The following is a 26,859-nucleotide window of genomic DNA, read 5'->3' as shown; positions in this document are numbered from 1 at the left end:
TTGGTGATATCCCTAATGTTTTGGCTATCCACGATGACTTGATTATTGCAGCTTAAACAAATGCAGAGCATGATACAATTTTCCAACAAACGAGCTCGTGAGAGAAACATCAGATTCAAACTTAAAAAAATACAATTTCGAGTATCTGAGATCAATTATCTCGGCAACATAATCAGGCATGAAGGTATAAAAATTGATACTGAAAAAACTAAAGCCATACCTGCATACTCACTGCCTACATGTCAAGCAGATTTGCAACGGCTCTTAGGAATGGTCAATAATCTGCGCCAATTCATCTCAAATATGTCAGAGATAACAGCTCCCCTCCGCCAGCTGCTTAAAAAAAACATACTCTGGTCATAGAACCATGAACATACCAGTGCTGTGAAAAAAATTAAACAAGTTCTTTCATCTTCTCCTGTACTCTCATTCTTTGACACTTCAAAAGATGTCCAGTTCAGGTAGACAGATCTTCACATGGATTAGGAGCCTGTATTATGCAAGAAGGTCACCCGATCAGCTATACTTTTCGAAGTTTAACCATGGCAGAACAGAGATATGCCCAGATAAAGAAAGAACTTTTAGCAATAGTTTTTGCCTGTGAGCGTTTCAAACAATATAACTATGGGCGACAGGTCTCCATAGAAAGTGATCACAAACTTCTTGAATTTATCTTGCACAAGCCGCTGTCAGAAGCACCACCTCGCATACAAAGACTTCTGATAAGACTTCAAAAATATCAAGTTGTAGTAAAATATAATCCAGGAAAAGATCTACACATTTCTGACTCCCTATCACGTTGTCTACCTCAACATTTTTGACGAGGATGATAGCCTAAATGAGGACTGCAACGTTTAGATCCACACTTTAGTTCAAAATTTGCCAATATCAACAGATAAACTAAAGCAATTGCAGCACGACACTAAACTTGACCCTGCGCTCTCTCAAATAACAAACAATATAACTTATGGTTGGCCCCTACACCGACAAATGCTTTGCGGTGAAGAAAAGAAATATTGGACCATCAGAAACAACTTACACCTGGCAGAGGAAGTAATTCTAAAAGAAAATAAAATAGTCGTACCAACTGCTATGAGACCCCTCATATTAAGACAGCTTCACTTATCACACCTTGATTTTGATCCAATATTTGTGATTGAATAGGTAGCTAATCAAGAGCAGCTATTAAATGATGTTGAAGTATGAAAAATACAAATTATGGATTTAAGCAATATTTATATCTCTTAGATATTCTTGTAAATAGTTTTTCTCTTAATTTATTCCAATTTTTATTTGATTAACATTTGTAGCTCTTCTATATGTTTAAAATTGACTAATACTTTTCATTTTAGAATGAATTAAAAAAAAGGAAAACTTTCGCAGCCAACCTTGTCCATTTTAAATAGACAACTATTTAACAATGAGACATTCAGTTTGATACCAAACAGAATTAGTTTTTCTCCTACACTTATGCTGGAGGAAGCAATTCGTTTTTATGCTGATTTCAAGGATGCTACAGTCAAGATACAAGCAATGTTGACTTGGATTTCACCAGAGTCTGGTAACCAAACTGACAATTTCTTAAAGCACCAGCAGAAACTTATTTCCAAGAAGACATGATAAATAGTGTATAAAAATTGGATGTTAGGTTATCACCTGAATTTTTGAATTTATTTGAATTAAACAACAACATGCATGTCTATATTTCCTTGAAATAGCATAATTTTCTTTTCTGCCTCTTTTTTTTTTGTATTAGTTTAATTCTTTCACGGAAATAATTTTAAACTGAAATGTATGTGAAAAACTGGAATGTGTAGGGGAGAACCTTAATGAATGGGACGCATATTGAATAGGACAAACTCAGATTCTTATAGAAGCATCGATGCAAGGATATTCAAATTTCTGTAACAAAGAGTGCTAGAAACTTGAATTTTACAGACCGAATCATCTGCCCTATTGCGCTATGGACTTAATGGCATTGGATGTTATTGTGTTTTGGAATGTAAAAAGTAATTTTTAAAAATGTTTTTGTTACTCTGATTTTTTCGCATTTTTTAAAGTTATAGAAAATTAAAATTCCATATTTAAATAGATAACGGTATCTAGTATCATAATGTGTAAAACGTTTAAACTTAAATAGTGGTGTTTTTGGTGTGGCTAATCATTTTTGGATAAAGTGGTGCGCATTTTGAATGGGACAAAATAATGCTTATTGAATGGGACAAAATAATGCTTATTGAATGGGAATTGTCTCAACCAACTGTTTTGAAAAAAGTGAAAAATAAGTCGTCCGTCTATTTAGCTCTGGTCACAAAAAAAAGAACATTTTCCAAGGCTCGCTTATTTAGTTTTGATAACCCAAGTGTGACTAATGGTTTGTTTAAAAATTATATTTCAAATTCAAATTTTTTCGAATTTCATCTCATAGTGTCCTGACTATTTTTTTGATAAGACATATCCTATTACAAAGCATTTTATTTTAGATGAAACCAAACACAAAATTAGTAAAAAAAACATCTTTAGATGTTGAAGATGCAGTCAAAAGTGTTCTCAAAGGTATGTCCATTCGAGAAGCAGCTGACAAATAGAGTATATCAAAATCTACAGTAGGAAGGGCTGTGAAAATGGCAAAATGTCAAAAGCTGCCAGAAAACTTTAAATACATCACTAATATTGGAAATAGAAAAGTTTTTCTTGCTTCCGAAGAAAGTAATATTGCAGAATATTTAAGTATTTCTTCCAATATGTGCTATGGTCTAACAAAAGTACAAACTAGGCAGTTGGCTTAAAATTATGGCGTTGCATTGCATTTGAAAAGTATTCCTGAATCATGGCACCTGAATAAAAGGGCAGGAAAGCAATGGACGGACAATTTTTTAAAACTGCATCCAGCATTATCACTAACCAGAAAATTTTAGCCTGGCTCGTGCAACTGCCTTCAACAAAAATACAGTCTCAAAGTTTTTTGATAATTTATTAAAAGTTCAAGTAAAGTATAAGTTTAAACATGAATGTATTTTTAATGCAGATGAGACAGGATTATTAACAGTTATAGAGCTTCCAGAGATTATATCAACACGTGGAACAAAACAAGTTTGTCAAGCTGTTTCAGCTGAAAGAGGATCATTGGTAACTATGTTGGGTTTTATAAATGCTTTGGGTAATACAGTTCCACCTGTATTTATATTTCCAAGAAAAAACTATAAGGATTTTTTGATAAATGGAGAACCAACATGCAGCTTAGGTTTTTGTAACAAAAGTGGTTGGATGACTAGTGAAAACTTTTTAGTTGCAATGAAGCACTTTGTTTCTCATACTAAACCATCTTTAAATAATCCTGTGCTCTTATTATTGGACAATCATGAAAGCCACATTTCTTTTGAAATAATAAGATATGCAAAAAAAAAATCTTTGATTTTGTTAACATTTCCACCACACTGTAGTCATAGATTGCAGCCTTTAGATGTTTCAACGTTTGGGCCATTTAAATCTTATTTTAGGGTGGCTCAAAATGAATGGTCGGCTTCCAATCCAGGGAGGATCATTAATATACATAGTTTGCCTCAGCTAGCATGCACAGCATACAATTTATCTTTTACAATAAAAAATATTTGCAGTGGATTTGAAAGATGTGGGATCTATCCACTTAATAGACAATTATTTGGGGAAAGTGATTTCATCTCATCTAGTGTGAGTGACAGACCTCTACCGAACAATGAATTAGCAATTCAACAACCAGATAGCAATCAACAATTATATGAAAAAAAGCAGCAAACTGATACTTCAGAAACCTTGATCAAAGTAATTAGTTCAGAAATGATTCGCCCCTACCCCAAAGCACCACTCAGAAAAACTTCTAGAGAGCAAGAGAGTTGGGTAAAAGTACCATATTAACTAATACTCCAGAAAAGACAGTAATTGAGCACAAAAATGTTGATAATGGTATAAAGAGTCAAGATAAACAGCTGAGAAAAACTAAGTTCAAAAAGGTAAACATATCAGACATCTCTGCAGATTTTTCAATTGTATCATCATCTTTAAAAAATTCTTCCACAAATCAAAGATAAAAAAACACTTGCAAAATATGCCAATGCAACTGGAAAAAGTTATTTGGCCTGCCTGGATGATGTTTCACTTGTCAATGGTGGGTATGTGGTAATTGTAATAATAACAGCAAGAAGCGCTATTATGAGCGCAAACTATGCGAAGTTGACTGTTAATATCTTTTACACTTCCTCTTTTATTTAATTTTTCGTGTTTTTATGAGAAGCTATAATTGCTGAACATTTTTTTTTAATTGAACATACATTTAAGTTTATACATTTAGTTGTTAAATGTATTATGTGGAATTTTATCTTAAGTAAATTAGATGGTTGATAATATATTATTTACAGCTTAGCAGGGGGATGCTGCAGTCCTTTACTTTTACCCCCATGGGTAATGGGTAATATATACACACTTTTATACTACACTATTTTATTTAAATAAAAATTACTAAACATAGTATTCTTAAACGAGAAAGTTCTACTTGGATTGAAATTTAATAAGAGAAATTTTGCTTTTTTAAGTTAAAAATATTTTTTGTGTGGTCTCTTTGTATGTCTCTATATATTCAAATTTAAATATATTTACAACTAATAAGCTAGTTTTAAAAATTATTAAGTTGAACACTGTTCATTTTTAACTCTTTTTATATTTGTCCCATTCAATATTTTTTTTGTCCCATTCAATGAGTCATACCCAATGAATAGGACAAAAGTCCAGCTCCAATAAAATTCTATTTTTAGAAACAGCCAAATGCAAATTCATATATATTTTTTTTCTATATCATCAAGCAAAAGTAGATGGTTGCGAAATATTTTAAAATATATATATTAAACAATTTTATATACATCTAAAAAGCATTTTGCTAAAAGTGTCCATTAAGGTTCTCCCGTACTTTAAAAGTTTTCATAATATTTATTTGCAATATTATTGTTTTACTATTATACTATTATATATATTTTTAGTGTGACTATTGGAGAATACATATGAGTGCCAAATACTTATGGTCCCCAAGTAATTTTTAATCACAAGAAGTATGGCATAATGAGTCGAAAGATGGTCATTCAGCTATTAGTCAGCACAAGTGAGAATTATTTGTCGGACTTATTATATCCATCTTGTTTTGGGAAGTTGCTTTGTTTTTTTCAAGAGAAATGTGGATTTGAATAATTTATTTTCATATCAAAAAAGTGCAATGCACTGTTGAACTCTTTTTGAAGTAATGTAAAGTTTGTTTGAAATATTTATGCATGATCCTAAACTACATGATACTATATATAACAGGTGGCCCAAGATAAATGGGATAGGTAGTATTTTTGTTCAAACTTTATTTTTTTAGCAAGAATAGTGAATTTTTTTTAAAAAGATTTGTTATTAACTTCTCTATAAATCTGTCTTGATGGCTTTGTTTTATGGTTTTTAATTTTATTTGTAGATAATGAAATCTAATGATTTTCAAAAGCTTGTACTTTCTAAATACCAAAATGGTGATGGTCCATCAAAAATATTTGCTGATGTTAAGGGTGTCATTGGGTTTCGTACAATAAATCGGTTGTGTCAAATGATAAGAGAGACAGGCACTATCAAAAATCAGAAGTCGTCTGAAACGTAAAAAGAGGATTTCATCTCGAAAATCAGCTAATGAACTCAAATCTCCAGAACCAGTGTTCAAAGAATACTTCAAAAGGATCTCAATTTCCAGGCATACAAACACAGAGTTGAACCACTGCTTAGAAATGGCGAAAGAGTCAAGAGAGTTAAATTTGCAAATTGGATAAGAAACCATTTTCGATAAGAACAAACACTGAAAGTTCTGTTTTCAGATGAAAAACTTTTTGATTTAAATGGTATGTACAATGCCCAAAATGATCGCATATGGTCCACTAATCGCAATGAAGCTGATAAAGATGGTGGTATTAAACAGAAACAAAAATTCCCTAAAAAGGTAATAGTTTGGTTGGGAGCTTGTTCAAAAGGTGTTACACCACTGGTTATATTGGACAAATATGAAGTAAATCATGACTGGTATATAAAAAAAATGTTGCCAGTGGCCTTGAAATATGGAAACGAGATGTTTGGTGATGATTGGACATTTCAACAGGTTGGAGCAACCTCACATACGCATCATTTAACTCAACAATAGTGTCATGATAATTTTCCTGTTTTTATTGATAAAAACCACTGGCCTCCAAACTCCCCCGATCTCAATCCTTTAGATTACTCAATATGGGATCAACTCGTTCACCAAATGAAATGGAATAAAATTAAATCAAAATTAACATTAATTCAAGAACTTAAACGAGTTGTAAAAAACAGAGTAAATATAGCTTTAGAAAGTTGTATGTCAAAAAATAATATCGTATGTCAAAAAATAATGGAGACAACTTACATTAAATAAATCATGTCATTTTGAAGAGAATTTGATAATAATTCTTTTAAAAAAAAGTTCACTTTTCTAGCTTAAAATATAACAAAGTTACAATAAAAATACAACATATGCCGTTTATCTTGGGCCACCCGTTAGAATAACTTGTAATGATTACAAACTAATACTAATAAAAGTATTTGCATAGAACGCAGTTAATGTTGTTTTCCATATCAAACTGTTTTATAAAAAAATTGTAACTGGTTGCATAACAACTACCAATTTATATGTATACATATATATATAGAAAGAGAGTTTTGCTTTTAGTGAATTGCATAGTCATTAAAAAAAAAAAAAACATATTTTAAGAATACTGAAATTTCCTTAAACATAATAGATAACATAACGGCTAGTAACCCGTAATCTCAGGTTTTCAAACATAACGAATAACATAACGCCAGTTTTCGTGTTATATAACGGGTAATTACCATTATGTTTAATGTATAATTCGTATGAAAATAACATAAAGGCAGTTACCATTATGCTATTTTCATACCAATTATATATTTAACATAACGGGTAATTACCGTTATGTTCAATGTATAATTTATATGAAAATAACATAACGGTATTTACCGTTATGTTATTTTCATACGAATTATACATTGAACATAACGGTATTTATCTGTTATAAAACACGAAAACTGGCGTTAAGTTTTTATAAATATATCGGGTAATTTTTTTACTGTGTAGTGACAATCTGACCCATCCTGAAAACTGCACAGATCGGCTTTTAAAGACCCGTATCTTGTCGATCATTTACAAAAACAATTTTCAAATCTAAAACCATCAGAATTTTTATGTATTGATAAACAAATAGTTCCATTCAAAGGGAAATCTGGGCTCAAACAATACAATCCAAAGAAACCTAAGAAATGGGGTTACAAACTTTATGTTTAGGGTTGGGAATCCCGGAATCCTGAAATCCCGGAATTCCGCAGTTTTTAACGATCCCGCAATCCCGGGATTAAGCATTTAATGCCGGGATTTTAGTTGAAATCGTTTTCAGTTGAATATTTTTAAATCTAATTATTTTTTTCGTTCGATTGCAATCAAATTCGAACTTTACAATTTCGAAGTTCTTGCAGTTATGTTTTTGAATAATTGGATTAAAGTTGTTATAACAATTGAAATTGGATTACAATTACATTCTTAAAAACTTTTGGTGCTTAGTCGCATTTATTCAAGTTTCTGACAATTTTTATCTCGAATAGACGTTATCTGTTTGTGACTATTTTAAAGTACAAGTTTTAATAAAAAATAAAATTGCTGGTTATTTGAACAGTAAGTTTTCTAAAATTATAATGGCTTCGTACATGGAATATGACAAAAAAAGTAATTCTGCTGTTCGGAAACATTTTTTAAGAGAAGAAAAAGGGCAAATAGCAATTTGTAAGTCTACTGACTACAAAAAAATTTTAAAAATTGGAGGTGATTCAACGAAAGGTCTCCATACGCACTTACTTTCCGTCCATAAAATTAACCTCACACCAACTACTATTTCAGTAAACACACGAGATGAACCACCAATAAAAAAAAAAAAAACGTTAACCAACTATTTTCCGATATTGTAGCGAGAAGAAAAATCACTTCCTGCTACACTTGCACTATTAACAGCTATTGATGGGATTTCGTTCAACACGATATGGCGTTCTAGTGATATACGTGCAGGTCTTATAGCTACAGGATTCAAAAGTTTACCCACAACAGTCAACACTGTGCGTAAAATGGTTGTAGATTACAGCAAAAAAATAAGGAGTTTTTTTATTACTGAAATAGCTAGCAAAAAAGAACCTGAATTCGGTGTAGGAGAAAGATTTTTTTTATCTTTTGATGAATGGACATCATAGCGTAACCGTTGCTATATGAATATTTATTTACATGTACGAAATTGTCAGTTCTGGAGCTTGGGCTTAATTCGTATAACGGGATCAATGTCTGCAGATAGTATTGAGAAGTGTATTGGCTATTAGAACAAAAGCTTGTATAACATGGACTTGATTTGAGAAAAGATATTGTTGGTATTATGACTGACGGAGCAAGTGTGATGAAAAAAGTTGGGAGAATATTACCTTTAAATCAACAGTTATGTTTTGCCCATGGTGTGCAACTGGCCGTTATTGAAGTACTGTATCAAAAGCAGGATATAGAAAGAGAAATAGATCAGTAAGACGAAGACGAACAATCAGATATAGAAGACGATTTTTCAGAGAGTAACTCTTGCGAGGATGATGATTTTTCTGACAACGATAAATTGGTTGGTCTCGATGCTAGTCATAATTGTCATCGAGGAAACCAATGTGATGTTACTTAGGTAAATTGTGGTCCAGTGATCAAAAAGGTACGAAAAGTGATAGTAATGTTCGGACAATCACCAAAAAAAACGATATCTTGCAGAAGTATGTTGCGGCTGAATTTGGGAATCAAAAAGCTCTAATTAAAGACTGCAAGACAAGATGGAACAGTCTTTTGCCAATGCTTCAACGCGTCTATTTATTAAAAAATTGTATGCAAAAGGCATTAATAGACATTAGTCTACCGGAAGGTGAGTCTTTGGCTTTATCTAATATTGAGATTAAAGCTGTATCTGCTATCATTAATGCGCTACTTACAGTAAAAGCAACAGTTGAGGCTCTTTGCCGTCGGGATGCTAATTTGTTTGCAGCCGATTTTGCCATAACTTTTATGTTAAAAAAACTTAAAGATGCTAAAAACGTTGTAAGTCAAAAGTTGCATTCATCTCTCGTTCTTCGAATGCAACAAAGGCGTACCGATGCAAGTGGGATCCTTCAGTATCTACATAATGGTAGAACCAACATTCAGTCCGAATCTGAAATAGAGCTAGTAACAGTTCCGACTTCAATAAAATGTCGCAAATTAATAGTTGAGTTACTTGAAAGACTAGACGCTACAAATCCACCTATATCATTAACAGCTAATGAGTCTGAATCAGAAGTTGAACTTTCTGTATCAAATGAGGCACTACTGGAAACTGTTTCTGATTCTTCTGAATATTCATCTGAATCTATTTCTTTTGCTCTTAAAAACAGCAAAAGAATCACAGACGAATTTAATAAAGCTATAAAAAAAGCACATTTGCCCAGCATACCAACTCCATGTGAGACGCTATCGATGAAAATTCAAAAGGAATTGGTGTTGTTTGAAAATGGAGAAACACGTGGTGATATTTTGCAAAGAGCGTATGATTTTTTAATGACTATTAAGCCTACCAGTGTGGCCGGACTTTTTGCAACAAAAATAAGAAGTCGTCTGGGCGATGAAACTTTGGATGTGCTCTGCTTCCTCAAAACGTATTTTAAGAATAATCAAAAATAATTAGATGTGAATATTTTATCTACAAAAACAACGAAGTCTTTATAATTTAATAATTAAGTATGTATACTATTAACAAACCAAAGAATTTCCTTGTAACTTAAAAGTTTTTTCTAAACATGCTTTAAATGTCTTATTAATTTCCTTAAAATTTTTCTAAAATAATATGCTAAAATCTTTCAAAAACAGGTGTTTCAAAATCCCGGGAATAATCCCGGGATCCCAGGAACAGGTAAATGTAATCCCGAAATTCCGGGATTTTAAATATAGCACGGGATTACAAACCCTATTTATGTTTTATCTGGTATTGATGAGTTGATTTATAACTTTCAAGTTTATACCGGTGCCATTGATGTGTGCTTAAATCAACCTAATTTAAAAGCTTCTGGAAATATAGTGCTAACATTACTTCAGCATATTCCTAGGAACAAGTGGTATAAATTATTCTGCGATAATTGGTACACAGATGTTTATCTTTTCAAGACACTTCAAGAGCAAGGAATTGGTTGTCTAGGTTCAGTAAGAGCATATTATCTTTCAAAAATAAAAATGACATCAGATCAAGTCATGAGAAAGAATTTCAGATGTTCTGTGGAGTTATGGATAACCACCTATGACGGTGTTGAATTGAGGGCTATCAAATGGTTTGATAATCGTGGTTTAACACTACTGTCAATGAATGAAAGTGTCAAGCCAGTATCAAATGTTTCTCGTTTTGATTGAAAAGCAAAAAAAAGTGAATAAATGTTGTTTATCTAACAATTGTAACAACATACAACATGTTTATGGGTCGAGTAGATCTATTAGATGGATTTCTTATTCTTCACAGAATTATTATAAGGTCTAAAAAATGGTACCACAAATTGCTTTTCCACTTTTTTGACATGGTTGTGGTTCAATCATGGATCTTATATCGTCGTCAAAATGAAGGCAACACATTATTGAAACTCAGAGAGTTCAAAATGAATATTGCTGATTGTTTAATTAGAAAAGGTAAGGCAACAACTAACAAAAGAGGAAGACTCGATTCTTCAAATATTGAAAAAGAACTTGTGGAGAAAAAAAAACGTGGTCACACAGCCACTACAAAAGCTATTCGTTTAGATGGATATCATCATTAGCCTGTATTCATGAATGACGTAAAAAGAAAAGATGAAAGAATCCTGAATGTCAGCACAAGAGTTTACTGTGAAAGATGCAAAGCGAACTTGTGCTTTACTGCAAAATCAAACTGCTTCAAATATTTTCACACTGATTAAAACTGGTGAATTTTATTTTTAAAAAATGTTTAATATGTTTTATTAAACTTCATTATTAAAGAAATTAACAAACTTGTTTGTTTTGTATTTGATTTTTATGGAAATCTGTGCCAAATCCCTTTTTTGAAATTTTTTTTTGAAATTTTTTGCAAAATAGGCCAAGTATAGGTCTTTTTTTTGTCATAGACAATCAATTACTGTATGTTTTAGAACAAAAGAAACAGAAGTTGGAAGCTGTTAAATATGACTTTGCTGTGGAGTATTTGTAAGGTTTCTAGGCATAAATATAACCTTAAATCTCGCCTTTTTTAAAACTCGATCGCATATTTTTGCTTTTAAGATACAAAGCCTAAAAGACCCCCATAAAAAAAATTCATGTATATTCTAATTTTTACGAATTATCAACTTTATTTTTGATAATATCTTATAATCTTTTTTTTTAAACCATTAAAAAAAAAATGCATGCAGTGTCGGGATATATATTAACATTTCAAAATTTAACTAAAAACAATATATCTGAAATAAACTTTAAGCCAAAGTCAGATGCTCATTTGGACTAGCAACTCTTAATAAAATTAAAGAGAAATAGAAGAGAAAGTTCAATATTTAAATCTCAAGCTAATATGTACAGGTAAAAGGACCTCAGAATGCAGTGGGACCTCACAATGTCAGGTTTGAATTAAACCAACATAGAACTCAATTTTTTTAGTTAAATTCTAAAAGCGTTGAATAATCTAACTAAAGAATATAATGTTAAGTCATAAACAAAAAAATATTACATATGAGCCTTACAAAATAATCTAAATTACGAAGACGTTGAAAATAGTCTATAAGCAATAAACTTATTTTTTTTAAAATAATTTTAAATATTTCAATCCCTTCTGAAAATAAATTCGCAGAACCTTATCAGAAATGTTGCCTTAAGACTCCAAAAACAATGCTAAAAAGATGCGTGCGCAGAATAAATCCAATTTTCTTAAAATCGCTTTTTTAAATACCTAGCATTTTGAGGTGCTGCACCTAACGTTTTGAGGTACTAAATCAAAAACTATATAACAAACTTTAGTTATTACTTTTCATCATTTTTTTTTATAACATTAACCAACTTAAAAAAAATGTAATGAACAAAAAATACAAAAATAAGATCCAGGTAAACTTTAATTCAAAAAGAGGCGAATAGAGAACGCTAGGTTGTATTCTAGATTAAATCAGTTATAGGAATGAAAATTTCAATTTTATATTCATCAGACTCAAAGTGAAGGCATTTTTTGGGTCCTATGAAATCTACATGTAGTAAAGCATCAAGCCTGTTTTACCTCGGCATGATGCTTTACTACATGTAGATTTCAAAACATTATGACAACACGAGCATTCTCGAAGTTTATTTGCTGCGCTAACATTCTTTCCACATGTACACTCTTCCTTACATTTATAGAATGCCTCAAATTGTTGTTGTAGCTTGGATTTTCTTTCTTTATTTGCTTTCTCCTTTTTGGCTTTATTTTCCTTGATTAAAGAAACCGTTTCCAATATTTTTTTCCCCTCCATTGAGCCGTGAACCTGGGTAACTCTAACATTTTCTTTTTTCAATTTAGATGTTACTTTGGTTACAGGCAACAAGTTAGGTATTTCTTCCAGTGATATTGATATATCAGATATTGTTTAATAAGCTTCCATGGCACTTTCGTATTAATGTTTCCAATATCTTGCTGAGTCACAGGGAACATCTTTTGGAGATGAAACTGTTACTGCTGTTGATATATGATCTTTTTCGGTATTTTCATGAATACACAGCTCAGCTCGTAAAAACTTATCTTCCTGCATCCACTTAACACTAAGTCCTCCGCTTGAAATGCGAACTTTTTTTACTTGCATTTATGATTGTTTGTTTTGATCCCAACTCTGGCCATAACTCTGCAAGTATATATATGAAACTTTCTCTGTTGATTGTCATAAATGGAGAATAAAGTACAGATTTAGCACTTCTGTACCCCGAGTGTAGTTTCTGATTGTTTGATCAAGGAGCTGGGTAACGCCAGTTGTATCAGGTGGAGTGATGAAAAGTCTAATATTTTTGCTTCTTAGGAATGTCAATACATCACTGTCAAATCTTGAAGAGTGACCATCAGATAGGACAACAACAGGCCGTTTTACATTGTTTTTTTCTAAAAATTGGTCAAACATTTGATATGCACTTAGAAGTGTACTGTGATCCTGGCTTCCACTCTCATTTGTGGAGATTAGAAGATTTGGAATACGTATAACTGCTTCTTTTGGAGCCATGTGGGCACTAATCCCTTTTCCCTTGAATATGATTTGGCACATTGCTATATCTCCTCTAAAGGAACCAAAAGGATGTATAGTTACGCATTCTCTATTTTCTCTTATCACCTTTTGACAACTTTCCCCTCTTCCAGCATACACTAAGCCATTTGGAGTACCATCAACTCCATAGTTTATAAACTGGGGGGTTTCATCATGATTGTAAATTCTAGTTGTATCTATATATCCCTGCCATACACCTGTTTCTAATTGATTTGCATCAATGAAAATATTACATTCTATAAGTTCTTCAGCTAATTCGTTGGGGTGTTTACATGCTATTGCTTTTTTGCAGTTACGGGCACGATTTATGGATATAGTTCCTTGTCTCTTTTTGGCTATGTACTTTTGATATTTTGCATCCCAACGCTTCTAAAAAGACTTGCTAAGCTTCTTTGTTCGGAGTGCTCGTTTAGCATTTAGTGATAGCTTAGTGATCTGACGTCCACGAAGGTTTCCACAGGCTTGCTTTCTTACTTCCAAAGCATTCAACATTATCCTTGTCAACTCCGACTTGTTCAAACCTTGGAGGCACCTAAATATATTATTGAAATAATAATACAAGAAAACTAAATAGTATAAGTTTAGTTTTCTTAATGAACAATATTAAAAAACCAGGGTGCTTATTCACAACTTTTCCGTAACTCTTGCGTAGCTGAGCAAAAGTTATGAAAAACTTACGCAAACTATTTTTTGCGTAACTATTTGGTATTCACAACTTTTTCGTAGCGTTTGCGTAAAGTTAAGGTTGCGCATGAGTTACGCAAAACTTACGCAAAAACTTACGCAAATATTTAAAAACTATTTGTATAGAATAAGTAGTTAGTATTACTAAATTCTTTTGTTTTGATAGGTATCTACTAAAAATATTATATATATATATATATATATATATATATATATATATATATATATATATATATATATATATATATAATACATATATATACATATATATTTATATATTAATATATATACATACATATATATATATATATATATACATATATATATATATATATATATATATATATATATATATATATACATATATATATATATATATATATATATATATATATATATATATATATATATATATATATATATATATTATATATATTTATATCTGCATGTGTGTCTTATATATAATTATATAATAACTAAGTTATTATATAATTATTTATACCTAAGAACGTTATATATAAATTATATATAACTAAGAACGTATATTTTCCCAAAAAAGGAAGTGAAGATGAGATGGAGAATTAAGGAGAATGAACGATTGAGAGAGAGATGTTTCTAGTAATTTCTTCCTTATTTGGGGAAATACACGTACTTAATTTAAATTTTAAATGTTTCTTTAACTAATTTCTTGATTAATTAAATTAAAATAATATACTATTTACTCAGCAAATGATCTAATAAGGAAATAATTAAAAATTATAAATGTACATATTAATTTTTAATGCCTTTACTGATTACTATAAAATATCTGCAGACTTATTTATTATATTTTATTTATTATACTTATTTTTGTTAACAAAATAAAGTTCTTCAAAGTAGCATAAGTAATAAATAAATATTGCTGCTTAGAAGTAGGTTTTTATTTTTATTAACTCTTTTTTTCTACTAAATATTTTACTAATCATTTTTAATATTAATAGAAGTATAAATTTACATTAAATGGTACAAAAAAGTAGTTTAGTGCTTTAATTTATGTATGGCGTTTTATTTATTTATTTTATTATGGCATTATGATAAATATGTTGATGCTAAAATTTTTTGAGAAATTATTTACTCTAGTGTCAGAAATCACGAAAGATTCTAAAAAAAGAGCTGAAAATTGGACGCTTGAGCAGATAGGACTTTTGGTCAAGCTGTATAACGAGAATAAGAGATTGCTTGATAGAAAATTTTCTCCTTGTAAAAAAGATTTATTTTAGATATATATTATATAATAATGATAAAACATTTTTAATGTTAATAAAAAATTTCAATTATTTTTAGCAATCTCAAAACTTACAAAAGACGATGCATGGAGTAAAATTGCAGACCAGGTTTCTCTTGTCGGTTCAGACATCTATTAGATGGTTCAATTTAGAGTGAACCATCCATTATATAAAATGATATGTATATATTTTTTTCACCTTAAAACAAGCTTATGTAGTACTTCTATATTTTTGGTAAATATAATAATATATTTTCCATATATTAACATACGTTAAGTTATTTCTTAAATAATACAACTATAACCTTTTTTTTTACAGCAACAATAGCAATATATTATATTTCTATTGTTGTTGTTGTTGTTAAAAAAAAGGTTATAGCTGTATTTTTTAAGTAAATAACTTACGTATAGCAGTATAATATTAATATAAGTATATAATTTATTGGCAGTTACAAACAAAATCTGAAATCTTTTACAATAATTAAAACGCCATTTTTTAATATTAGATGATTTAAAGTTACGCCAAACGTAAGTCAGAAAATAGCAGACGTAACTTTTCTTGCGTAAACTTCGCTGAGCACTTTTTAGGAAAATGTTGTGAATACCGTTTTTTAGACTTTTTGCGTAAGTAAAAACTTACGCAAAAACTTAAGTTTTTGCTTAGGCAAAGTTTGTGAATATGACTTTGCGTAACTTTGAACTTACGCCAAAACTTACGCAAATTTTTGACTTACGAAAGAGTTGTGAATAAGCACCCAGGATTTTATTACAGTTTATAACAGTTTATAAAAAAAATGTTTCATTTCTTAATTTTACGTAGATATTACCTGCTTTTGTTTCTTATATAAGAGACTAACGACTCTTCTTTATCTTTTGTAAAAATTGAACAATATTCCTTCTCGTTTCCAGTTACAATGACACCATCAATTCGTTTATTAATTTTTCTAAGATCTTTAATTAGTGGAAATTTTCCTGAATTGATAGCGGCCCAACCACGTTTATTGCTGATTCGGCACCACTCAACTGCTTCGTCTAACTGCTTACTTTTCATCATTATGATATCTCTTAGAATATTGCATCTTGATTTGCTTGTTGGTTTACTTCTAAAGGACTTTCCCATTTCTTATTTATTCTTTACTGAAAGGAATATCAAAACACACTTTTGTACTTGGCTTTTACTTTAGTAATTGCACTTTAGTTTAATTCATTTTTTCAAAAACAAACAAAGAAAACACACTAAAGTGTGTTTTGAATGAGGTTTCGTGATGAAACTATAAGCAGATTATTCATTTCATAATGTCGAGAAGAAACCGAATGCAAACAACTTTTTTTTTACATGTTAATTAGCTTTCATTAACCAAGCGTTTTGAGGTCCCTTAACCTAGCATTGTGTAGTGGAATGCAAAAAGTATAAAAGATAAGTGAACAAAGCATTTGAAAATATATTCAGCATTGAAAATAAATAATATATGCAGAAATTCATGATTAACTAAGCAATATTGACAACAATACTACCTATTATTAAACCTGACATTCTAAGGTCCCTAACGAAAAAAGCATGTCCTAAATATTTATCTAAAGGGATATGAAAATTGTATTAAAAACTACTAAAAATTTTTGGCAATCTAGCAGGAGTATTTTTTCAACTCTGAAAAGTAAAAACAAAGTATATGCTCAAACACTTGGGGCTTAGCAAAATCTTTAAAAACACCTAACATTTTGAGATCCCTTTACCTGTATTCATCCTCTATAAATATTATTTCAATATTTCCGAGAAAAGTTATCGCTGTTTTATCAAGAGGTGAATCGCCAAATCAACGAGATATTTGCTGAAGAATCATTAACCTGTCCTTGTGTGTCTTTTACCACTGACCTTAGGACATTTTGCAACAATAATCCTTACATCAGTATACATTATATTGATGAAAATTTTCTTCTGAATAAAACAAATCTTACTTGCTATAATTATAATATAACCATTTCCATCGCCTCACACTAATCAAGCTATTGCAAAACAACTTGATGGCACCTTTTAACTATTGCCACTGCCTAGTTCATGTCATCGCTGTCCATGACTGTGGAGCAAATCTTAAGTCTGCATCAGCACAGGCGTCTGAAATAACTGAGCCAGTTTTGTGCGTTGATCATCTTTTAAATCTTGTTCTTCAGAAGCCAGTAGAAACAGTTGCAGAAATCAAAGATTGTATCAAAATAGCTATCAGTTTGACGAGCTTCATCGATTAGTCCACAAAATGTGATGAAGCAATTGAATCAGCATGTAAATCCCTTGGAGGTAATTTTCTTTTACAAACAATTGTAATTACTAAGCTATGTTTATTAGATTTATTTAGGGGTGTACCAGAATGAGTTTTTTCAGTTCCGGCCGGAACCGGCATTGACGGAATTATAAATATAATTCCGGCCGGAACGAGAATTATATTTATGTTGTTTTTTACATCCAAGATTAAAGTGGAAACATGCTCATCTTAGCTATATAATATATATTTAACCTATTTCATAAGTTTTATTCTTATCTTATTAAAATAATGTTGTTTTTATTTGTTTTTGTTTTGAGTGTTGTAAATTTAAACTGCATAATTTTTTTTAACTGCATTATTATTTATATTTTAAATTAATTCTACATTCTACAGAGTAAAATATGAATTTTGACTGTATTTGTACTAAAATCATCCTATAGTTTTTAACTATTTAAATATAATTAACATTTGAACATCTAAAAATGTCCTCATTATCTTTGTTTGGAGATATTTTTAAAAAAATGATGTAACAAATACATTAGCAGAATGTAAATTATGCAACAAAAATGTTAAACGTGGCAGCACCCCAATAACTTTTAACACGACACCATTCCATATGCATTTAAAAAAAACATCATATGGATACATATGATCAGGTTAAACAAGAAGAACAGAAAAGGGAAAAAAAAATCAAAAGCTGAGACACCACTACCCAACTAACGCAAAACGTTCAAGTACGATCGACGAACTTTGCGAACGTTTGAGCAAATTCTATAAACGTTCATAGAGCGTTCTTGAACGTTCGCAACATTCGTTGAACGTTTTGTGTCGCAGACACAAACTAGTATAGATACTTTTGTTTCTAAAAAAATTTGGAATATAAAGGACTCTCGCTACTCCAAAGTTAATCAAAGAGTAATAAATTTTATTGCGATAGACAACCAACCATTTTCAGTAGTTGAAGATCAGGGGTTCATTGAATTGATTGCTCACTTGCAACCACAATGCCTAATTCCAAGTAAAAAATTTTTTAAGGAAACAATTCTACCATCATCACACGAAAAATTAAAAACCGTAGTAAGTAATGACATTTCTGCAGCTAATGATATTTCAGTTACAACAGATATTTGGACAATTACCCATAGTAAAGATGCTTTTAGATCATTGACTGCGCTTTGGATCACAGATAATTTTATTAGAAAGGATTATGTTCTACACTGTAAGCATTTTCTATGGTCCCACACTAGAATATTTTAAATTTATTGATGCGATATGCTAGTTGATTTGGATATTTCCAAAAAGAAATAGTCCTTCGAGACAGTGCTTATAACATGCAACTTGGAATTGACTTGACAGAGTCCTGAGAAATCTCATGGTTTATTCATCAATTGCAGCAAGTTATCAGAGACGCCCTTTTTGATCAGGTTGCAGTATACGATATGATAAAGAAATGCAGAAGCATCTGCACTCATTTTAATCATTCAAATTTGGCTTGCACCAAATTAAAAGAAATACAGAAAGAATTAGATTCCAAAACTTCAAAATCTTTATTACCAATCCAAGATGTTCCAACAAGATGGAATAGTACATATTTAATGTTGGATCGAATTGAGACTCAAAAGATCTATTCAACTTTACACAGCAGACCACCCTCATTCTTACACAGCAGACCACCCTCCAATTGCTTTACGTCGAGTTAAATCAGTTTAAGTAACTGAGCATGTAAGCCGTGTATGCCTAGTTATAGTGCTGTTTGTGCTGTTATCCCTTCGTGCGACTTGACACGGAGATTTCAAGAGATTTAATAAAATCATAGATCTCTATAAGCGCAAAAGTGGATTAAAAAAAAGACCTTCTAAGATAATGAAAGCCTTTTTTAAAAATTAGTTACCCAACTATTAAAATGTTTACATTTGTATTTTGAAATATTAAACTTTTTTAGTAACTAAATTTAATTAACTAAAATATCTAGGTAAGAAAATATCACCGAAAAGAACTGAGATTACAGAAATAAAAAAAGCCTTTCTTAAAAAAAGAAAGTCTTTTAATATTTAGTTATCTGTTTGTATTGTTATTATTTTTATAGTTACGTAATAGGATATTTTTTGCTGAGAATGTTTTTTTTTAAATTTGTTTTTTTTAAACTTAGTTGTATTGTGATACATTTGTTATGTAAAGTGAGTTTCACAAGCTGCTTTTAATTCCACACTCTGTTTTAGTACATATTTATATTCTGGAATATAATACAAAATTTTTAAATGTAGTTTTTATTTATTTAGTAGTGTAAGCTAATTAATTAAGTAAAAAGATATAAAATAAGATTGTTGTAGGTAAAAGTTTTTTGTTGCAAGTTTTGATCATTTTATTTTATTTTCATTAAAACTTTTATTTTTATAATAGTTGTATACTGGCGTTCATTTTTTAAAAATACAGTCAAGTTTTATTTTATAAACCGGGGCTGATGTTGGTTGTTAATGTGAGCTTATTTTGTTATTAGTTGCTATTATATTGAGATGTTGATATTCATTACAAATTTATTCTTTGTATTTGGAAAATTACACTTTAAAATTTGTTTTTTGTAGTAGTACCATATACTTGCTATAACTGTTTAAACATACTTGTTATAACTGCTTTAAGTTTTTATACGTATTTGTTGTTAATTATAATTTATCTTGCTTTGGATTCAGGGGCATTTTGTTGGTTGTTATTATAAAGAGATGTTATTTTGTTTTTTATTCTTTGTCCTTTTGTGTTGTTGTTGTTGTTGGTATATATTTTTTTATCTTGGTGGGATGCAGGGGCCTTTGAATAAGTGTGTGTTATGTATTTGAAAAGGTTTGTGTTATCGTCTAAATAAACAACAAATTATTCTTTATAAAATGTTTATTTTAATAGTAACATTTTTAAAAATACTTGCTATAACTTTTTTAAATTTTTGTACGTAGTTGTTGTTATATTTATTTATCTTGCTGGGTACAGGGGCTTTATACATATACATTTTGTAAAATATATAGACAAATGTTTGTGAATCGTGGTGTCAATGTTATACTTTTTTAATCCTACTTTCAAGTTTTGTTCAGCATTTGATCAATTCATTTTCAACGGTTTATAAAATATGTTTGTATACCGATGGTCAAGAGAACAAAGGGAATACATCCAGCATTTTATGGTTTTGACTTATTGTGCGGATTTCATTCAGTAAGAGATAAGGATACTATGGTACAAATATTAAGCTTCAAAAGTCGAGCAATTGGAAGATATTTAACAAAAAAATAGGTAACGTCCATATAAACATATAATGAGCATAAAAGTAATATGTCCAATATATCTTTTCTGCACCGGATTTTTTTCACTTCTTCATGTGCATAAAAGTAATATATCCGATATGTCTTTGTGCACAAGAAATTACAAACGAACACGTTCTTCAATAGCCGTGCACTATAGCAATACGTCCGATATCCTTTTGTGCTAAAGAAATTCATAACGAACACGCGCTTTCATTGCGGTGAACTATGGTAATATGCCACGTTTTCGCGGCAAACAAGCTGTTAGTAATGCAATATGATATACTATTCCGTTCTAATAAGCGTTTCCGCATTCATTTATATATCTATTATTTATATCAAATTAATAATAAAGAACTTTTAAATGAATTGAAATGATAAAATAATTACGATTTAAATATTTGAAAATAGTCAATATACTGTAGCTGTTTTGAAGGTTTTTCGAGAATTTGTCTGTTATATGAAGTGCTCTTTGAGAACAAAGATGGCGGTTACTTTTTTCATAGCTAGAAACACTGATCATTTAAAACGTCAATTTTAATTAAAGCAAACAAACGTCGTGTCGTGGTGTTTTTAAAGTATTCGAGTTATTTTGCTTGGTTTTGTTACTTTCTATTAAGATAAACGTGCTATATTGAGAGTAATTTGAAAGAAAAATTATAAGTGGTACTTTTTGTGTACTTTTTGAACTGTTAATAAACATTATTAGGTTGTGTAGTTTAGGTTTACGTATTAGTTTATTTTATCATAGTTTATTTTAGTGCAGTATAATTTAGTTTTACTATTTTTGTGTTATATTAGTATAAGTGCAAAAACTCAACAATGTTTCCTAATCAAAGTACAAGAAGCAAGTAAATTTTTGAAATGTTAAACAAACCAAATGATGCCACCATTGTACAACCACCTGTTGGTACAAGTTTGGAAACAAGTAAGAATATTCTTAATAGTTTCTAACTTTATATTACGCAGTATTATCATGACATTTTTAAATAAAAAATTTCTTGTCTTTTAGGTTTCCTTCCAAATGTTGAAATTGAGTATTTGGATCATGAGATGAAAATGTTTCCTTCAGAATTTGTGAATGTGATACCTAATAAAATGGTATGGAAAATTGAGAATAATGTTGACAACTCAGAAACACCAATTGAGGGCGATTTCAGCGTTACAAGTGAGAGCGCCTGTGATAGAATTCCAGTCAATGCAGACTTAGGTATTTATAATATTAAATAACACTTAACAATTGTTTCCAAACATTCAATACAAATCACTATCAAGGCAAATCGAACTCTTTTTTTTATTTTAAGCCAGTGTTATTGATGAAAATCTTACATCCACGACAACGAATATATATGTGTTGAATGAGAATGTTAATGCCCATGCAATCTCAGGTAATTTATATGCCACTTCTCAAGTATTTCCAAGTATTCAATACAACTCACTTTCAAGGCAAATCTAAGTTTTTTTTTATTTTCAGCCACTGTTATTGATAAACATCTTCCATCCACGACAACAAATATATCTCTGTCGAATGAGGATATTAATGCCCATGCAATCTCAAGTAATTAATACACTACTCTGGTGATTTAAGACCAGTCCAAATTTTTATGGTAGTTCGTCCTACCTTTTATAATTTCTTTTTTAAAAAAACTGTTCTTTAAAATTTGTTGACTAAGCTGAATAATACTTACCAAAAGTAGGGTAAAGTTGGAAAAAATATTATTGAGAATAATATGGTGGATGACGCATATTGTTCTAAAACTTAAAGATGAATGTTTCAAAAGAAAAGGGTTTAAATTGTTAAGCATAACTTTTCTAGTTATCTACTAGCTAAAAGACATCGATATTGAATTATATTGTTTTTTCATACTTTGATTCAGAAGCTAGGGTAAAAAATCCGACATTTAATTATTTCTTTCAACAATAAACTCTGAAGTGTCGAGAACTCGGTAATATTTAGCGATTTTGTTTTGAAAGGCTTTTTGATGACCGCTTAAACAGAATGGTTTCTATCGGTGGAAGTTACTCTTAATAAACAAAATAGAGCGTGTGGTTATATATATATATATATATATATATATATATATATATATATATATATATATATATATATATATATATATATAATTTATTATTTTTAATTGGTATTTAGAATTAAATAAACTTGGTTAATAAGTTTCGTCATTTGTTTTTATAATTTTTTAAAAGGTACTTATTTTCAAGTCTGCATTTAGAGATAAGTTCAGTTTTTTTTATTTAGTAAATTTTCTTGATCTATTTAAGTAATAAATTCAAACTTTTTTTGTTAATAAAATATACATTTTTGAGATATGTTACTATAAGTAGGCGCAAATTTTAGAATCGCCCAGTTTAATTTAAAGTTAGTACTTCTTTCTTTAGTTGCCAAATATATTTTGACAGCATGATTTCATGATTTTTTTATATTTTAATGTCGTTGATGGAACTTCCTGCTCAAAGAAATCAATTACTATTTTACAATGCTTACTATATACTTAAAAAAAAATTATTTACAAGTATATTTTATAATTATATAGAAATATGATTTATTTTACTATAGGAGGATGGATCCTGCTTAAATACAACACATTGAAACTTGACTGACAGCATGTTTAATTTGTATAGTAAACATAAATAAAACTGGAGAAAATGAAGAAAAAGAAAATGTTTATTTAACAAGATTTAAAGTATTGTTAGAAAGAAAAACATTTAGATTGAAAATAAATAAGTAAAATCAGCAATAGTCTTAGGTAGACTGTTGACAAAACGACTTTAACCGATTTGTTTGGAAGAAATAGAAATCGATTTATTAAATTTTTTTGTAGTAAAATTATTATTCGAAATACATTTTAAATCAATGACAACAAATGCATGGACATTAGTTGAATTAACATGTAATTTACATAAATTTATTAAAAGCAGCTAAATAAGTTTAAAGATTATGGTAATTGTCGAATGTTTAAATACATCAAAATGAATTGGAAAGACCTTTGCAAAGGATTTTGAAAACATCCTTTATGATATTATTGGAGTAATAGTTTAAATTCTAGTAATAAATTTTTGTTAGATAGGATTTGATTTGTATTATCATTATTTAATTTGTCATAATTTTTTATTCATTTTGTTTTAACAATAATCAACAAAATGTTTATCTGGAATTGCGGTTTTTTGCGGTTTTTGAGTAAATTCTTTTTTTTCAGTCGTCATTTGTTTACAGAATTCAGCAGTTTTTGATATTTGGTTGACCCAGGAGAAGAAAGGAAAAAATAAGGACGCACTAATAAATTATTTTATACAAAAATGTGGAGCCGATAAAATTTCAGATGAATGCTATAAATATTTAACAGAAAATGCACGCATGCTTAACAATAACTCGTCTGCAAAGTGGGAAAAGTGTCATAGAAGATTAAATGATTTTCAAATTAAATATTCTGGCTGGCTTTGTTCAGAAACTGAAATAAACAGGCAAATAAATTTAGAAATCACTTCCACAGAGACTCAATGCACAGTTGAACTTAGCCCAGATGAAAAAATTGTATCACTAACTAAATGCCTGCAACTTAAGTACTCTGAGAAATCTAAACGAAGTAAGAGGAGACAAGCAGCAAACCTCTCGATGTCAGAACACAACGAAACAAATCTGTTGGTTCAAGCAGCATCAATTTCGGCTCGAAAACAAGGACAAGTAGATTTGGCAGTTGTTTTAAAAGAAAGCATCGAAAGTCCATCAAGACCATCCAAGATTAGGAAGCTATATGTCGATGATGTAAAAGCACCTATTGTAATGTTTGATGAGGAATCGTTAGCATTTCTTCTCGAAAACAATTTTTCGAAGAGCCAATACTGTTCCATCCGGACTGAAAGCAAGCAACGTAACGCTAACATTTATCCACCCTATGATAATATATTTGTAATAAAAGTAAGTGCAGATCCGATGGTGTACTTGTAGACGACAAATGTGCAAAGGTTTCTTTACAAATGCTTTTAACGCATACGGCTAAAAGAAGTATTTGCGACAATTACGGGTAACTTCATATCAACGGAAATGATATTTAGCTACGGTTTTAACAGCAGCTCTGGTCAATCTCAATATAAGCAATCTTTCCTTGATCAAAGTACATCACGAAATGCTGATTCATGTCTTTTGGCCACAACAGTGCTTCCCTTGAGAATCTTGAGTAGCGCGAGAGCCCCGATTTGGAATAATTGTTTCCGCAGTCCACAAGATCTTGTCGGCCTTTAAAATTAGAGTACACGAGTGAAACGAAGGAAGTGATAACAAGAGAAGCTGCTGACTTAAATAAACAAATTTAAGAGCTTGAAAACTTACGTGTTGAAATCGAAGCTGGTAAGATAATCGAAATAACGTTCAGAATGTTTTTAACTGTTATAGATGGAAAAGTTTTGAATGTTTTAACCGATACAAAATCAAATCAAAAATGTCCAATATGCCATGCAACCCAAACTGACTTTCTTAAAAGCACAGATTATAACAGCGTAAAATTTCATCCTATCGATGGAAATCTAAAATACGGAATTAGTCCACTGCACTGCTGGATTAGATTTTTTGAGTTCGTACTACATTTAGGATACAAGATGGTAAAAAAATAAAGTAAAAAAATGGCAAATAAGATCGGATGAAGATAAAGATGCAATTAAGAAAAGAAAAGAATATATTCAGAATGAGTTTTGGAAAGAACTAAGCCTTCGTGTTGATGTTCTGAGAGCAGGTGGTTGTGGTTCCACAAATGACGGCAACACGTCGCGTAGAGCATTTACGGAATATGATAAATTTTCGAAAGTTTTAGAAGTAAACACCGAATTATTATTTCGAATGAGAATAATATTAGTATGTTTATCTTGTCAACTTTCCATAAATTTGGATAAATCTGAAGAGTATTGCTTTCAAACTGGTCAATTATATCAAAGCAAGTACCCCTGGTTGCCAATGACTCCCACAGTACATAAAGTTATAGTTCACGCAAAGCAAATAATGCAGAATACAACACTTCCTGTTAGTTACTTCGGAGAGGATGCAGCTGAGTCACAAAACAAAATATATATAAAAGCGACAGACTGCACCATGCACGTAAGACTAGCCGCATTGATAATCTTTTTAATGTATTTCATAGAGCTCTTGACACATCGGACCCATTAATTTCATCTCTTCGCTTAAATACACGTGTGCACCAAAGGAAGCGTTTAAGATTGCCACCAGAAGTAAAGGAATTATTGTATTGTGAGAATATCGGTGAAACATGTGCGACTGAGAATTTAGAAAATATGGATGACGACGAGGACGATTATCCAGAACAAAAATTATATCCCATGAGATAAACTTCTCTCAGTAATTTAGTATGCTAAGGAACAATAACAGTAATAATAATAGCAATACTTCTTTATTGGCACTAAAAACATACATAAAACGCAACACCTTGCAAAGAGCAAACAACCCGAGAAGTAGACTAATTACAGCTAATATGAAAATAAAATGATTTATAATTAATTTTTGTTAAACTTTTCTAATTTACAAATTTTATTAAAAAAAAAAAAATTTACAACTTAACTTTGTTATGCACTAATAGGCTAATAGCTGCATTTTGTATTAGTATGTCGGAAATTTGAAATTGGTGCAGATAGCACTTTAAAGTTTGTATTGGAAAGTGATAGATGTGAAACCGATCCTAAGGACTTTTCAATTGTGTTGAGGTCTGATATGTCAGTGGTTACACTCAAATCAAGCGAATGTTGGAAAGAGGTATTGTATTATATTTCATGTCACTGTGTATCTTGATAATTTATCAGTATAACATTATGTACAGGATGAAAAATGTAATGCTTTTGCAAAATTATCAATATTCATGCACTTTCACATTATTTTTATATAATTTGTATAAATTAAAATGTTAATGCTTAAAATATGATATTGTTTGTAGAAAATTTTCAGAAACTGTGGACTATAAATGCG

At 30.2% G+C, this 26,859-nt stretch overlaps 3 protein-coding genes and 1 pseudogene across 3 annotated transcripts; 3 read left to right on the top strand and 1 right to left on the bottom strand.

The window, feature by feature from the left end:
• The first annotated feature begins 542 nt into the window (after positions 1–542).
• On the top strand, positions 543–11,061 carry LOC149883311 (uncharacterized; annotated as a pseudogene).
• Positions 11,062–11,196: 135 nt separating this feature from the next.
• LOC149883310 (uncharacterized) lies at positions 11,197–14,139 on the bottom strand. The gene is made up of 3 exons (XM_090101055.1): positions 14,065–14,139; positions 13,861–13,918; positions 11,197–13,721 (listed from the first exon to the last, which is right to left on the bottom strand). Exons 1-3 carry the CDS (start codon positions 14,137–14,139, stop codon positions 13,012–13,014), a joined length of 843 nt encoding a protein of 280 aa, XP_089957181.1. The 3' UTR covers positions 11,197–13,011.
• Positions 14,140–21,675: 7,536 nt separating this feature from the next.
• On the top strand, positions 21,676–22,653 carry LOC145197294 (uncharacterized). Its single transcript, XM_090101342.1, has 4 exons — positions 21,676–21,804; positions 21,889–22,086; positions 22,181–22,264; positions 22,351–22,653. Exons 1-4 carry the CDS (start codon positions 21,741–21,743, stop codon positions 22,440–22,442), a joined length of 438 nt encoding a protein of 145 aa, XP_089957468.1. The 5' UTR covers positions 21,676–21,740; the 3' UTR covers positions 22,443–22,653.
• A 1,095-nt stretch (positions 22,654–23,748) lies between these two features.
• Positions 23,749–25,998, top strand: LOC149883309 (uncharacterized). The gene is made up of 2 exons (XM_090101054.1): positions 23,749–23,785; positions 24,092–25,998. The coding sequence occupies exons 1-2, from the start codon at positions 23,749–23,751 to the stop codon at positions 24,838–24,840; spliced, it is 786 nt and encodes a 261-aa protein (XP_089957180.1). The 3' UTR covers positions 24,841–25,998.
• The last annotated feature ends 861 nt before the right edge of the window (positions 25,999–26,859 follow it).

The sequence above is a fragment of the Hydra viridissima genome, unplaced genomic scaffold (genome assembly GCF_058129835.1).
Source record: "Hydra viridissima isolate aposymbiotic clone 2 unplaced genomic scaffold, HvirCarnegie_v1 scaffold_10, whole genome shotgun sequence".
Taxonomy (NCBI): Eukaryota; Metazoa; Cnidaria; class Hydrozoa; order Anthoathecata; family Hydridae; genus Hydra; species Hydra viridissima.
The sequence above is the reverse complement of the archived record's forward strand: the minus strand, read 5'-3'. Positions and strand labels throughout refer to the sequence as shown.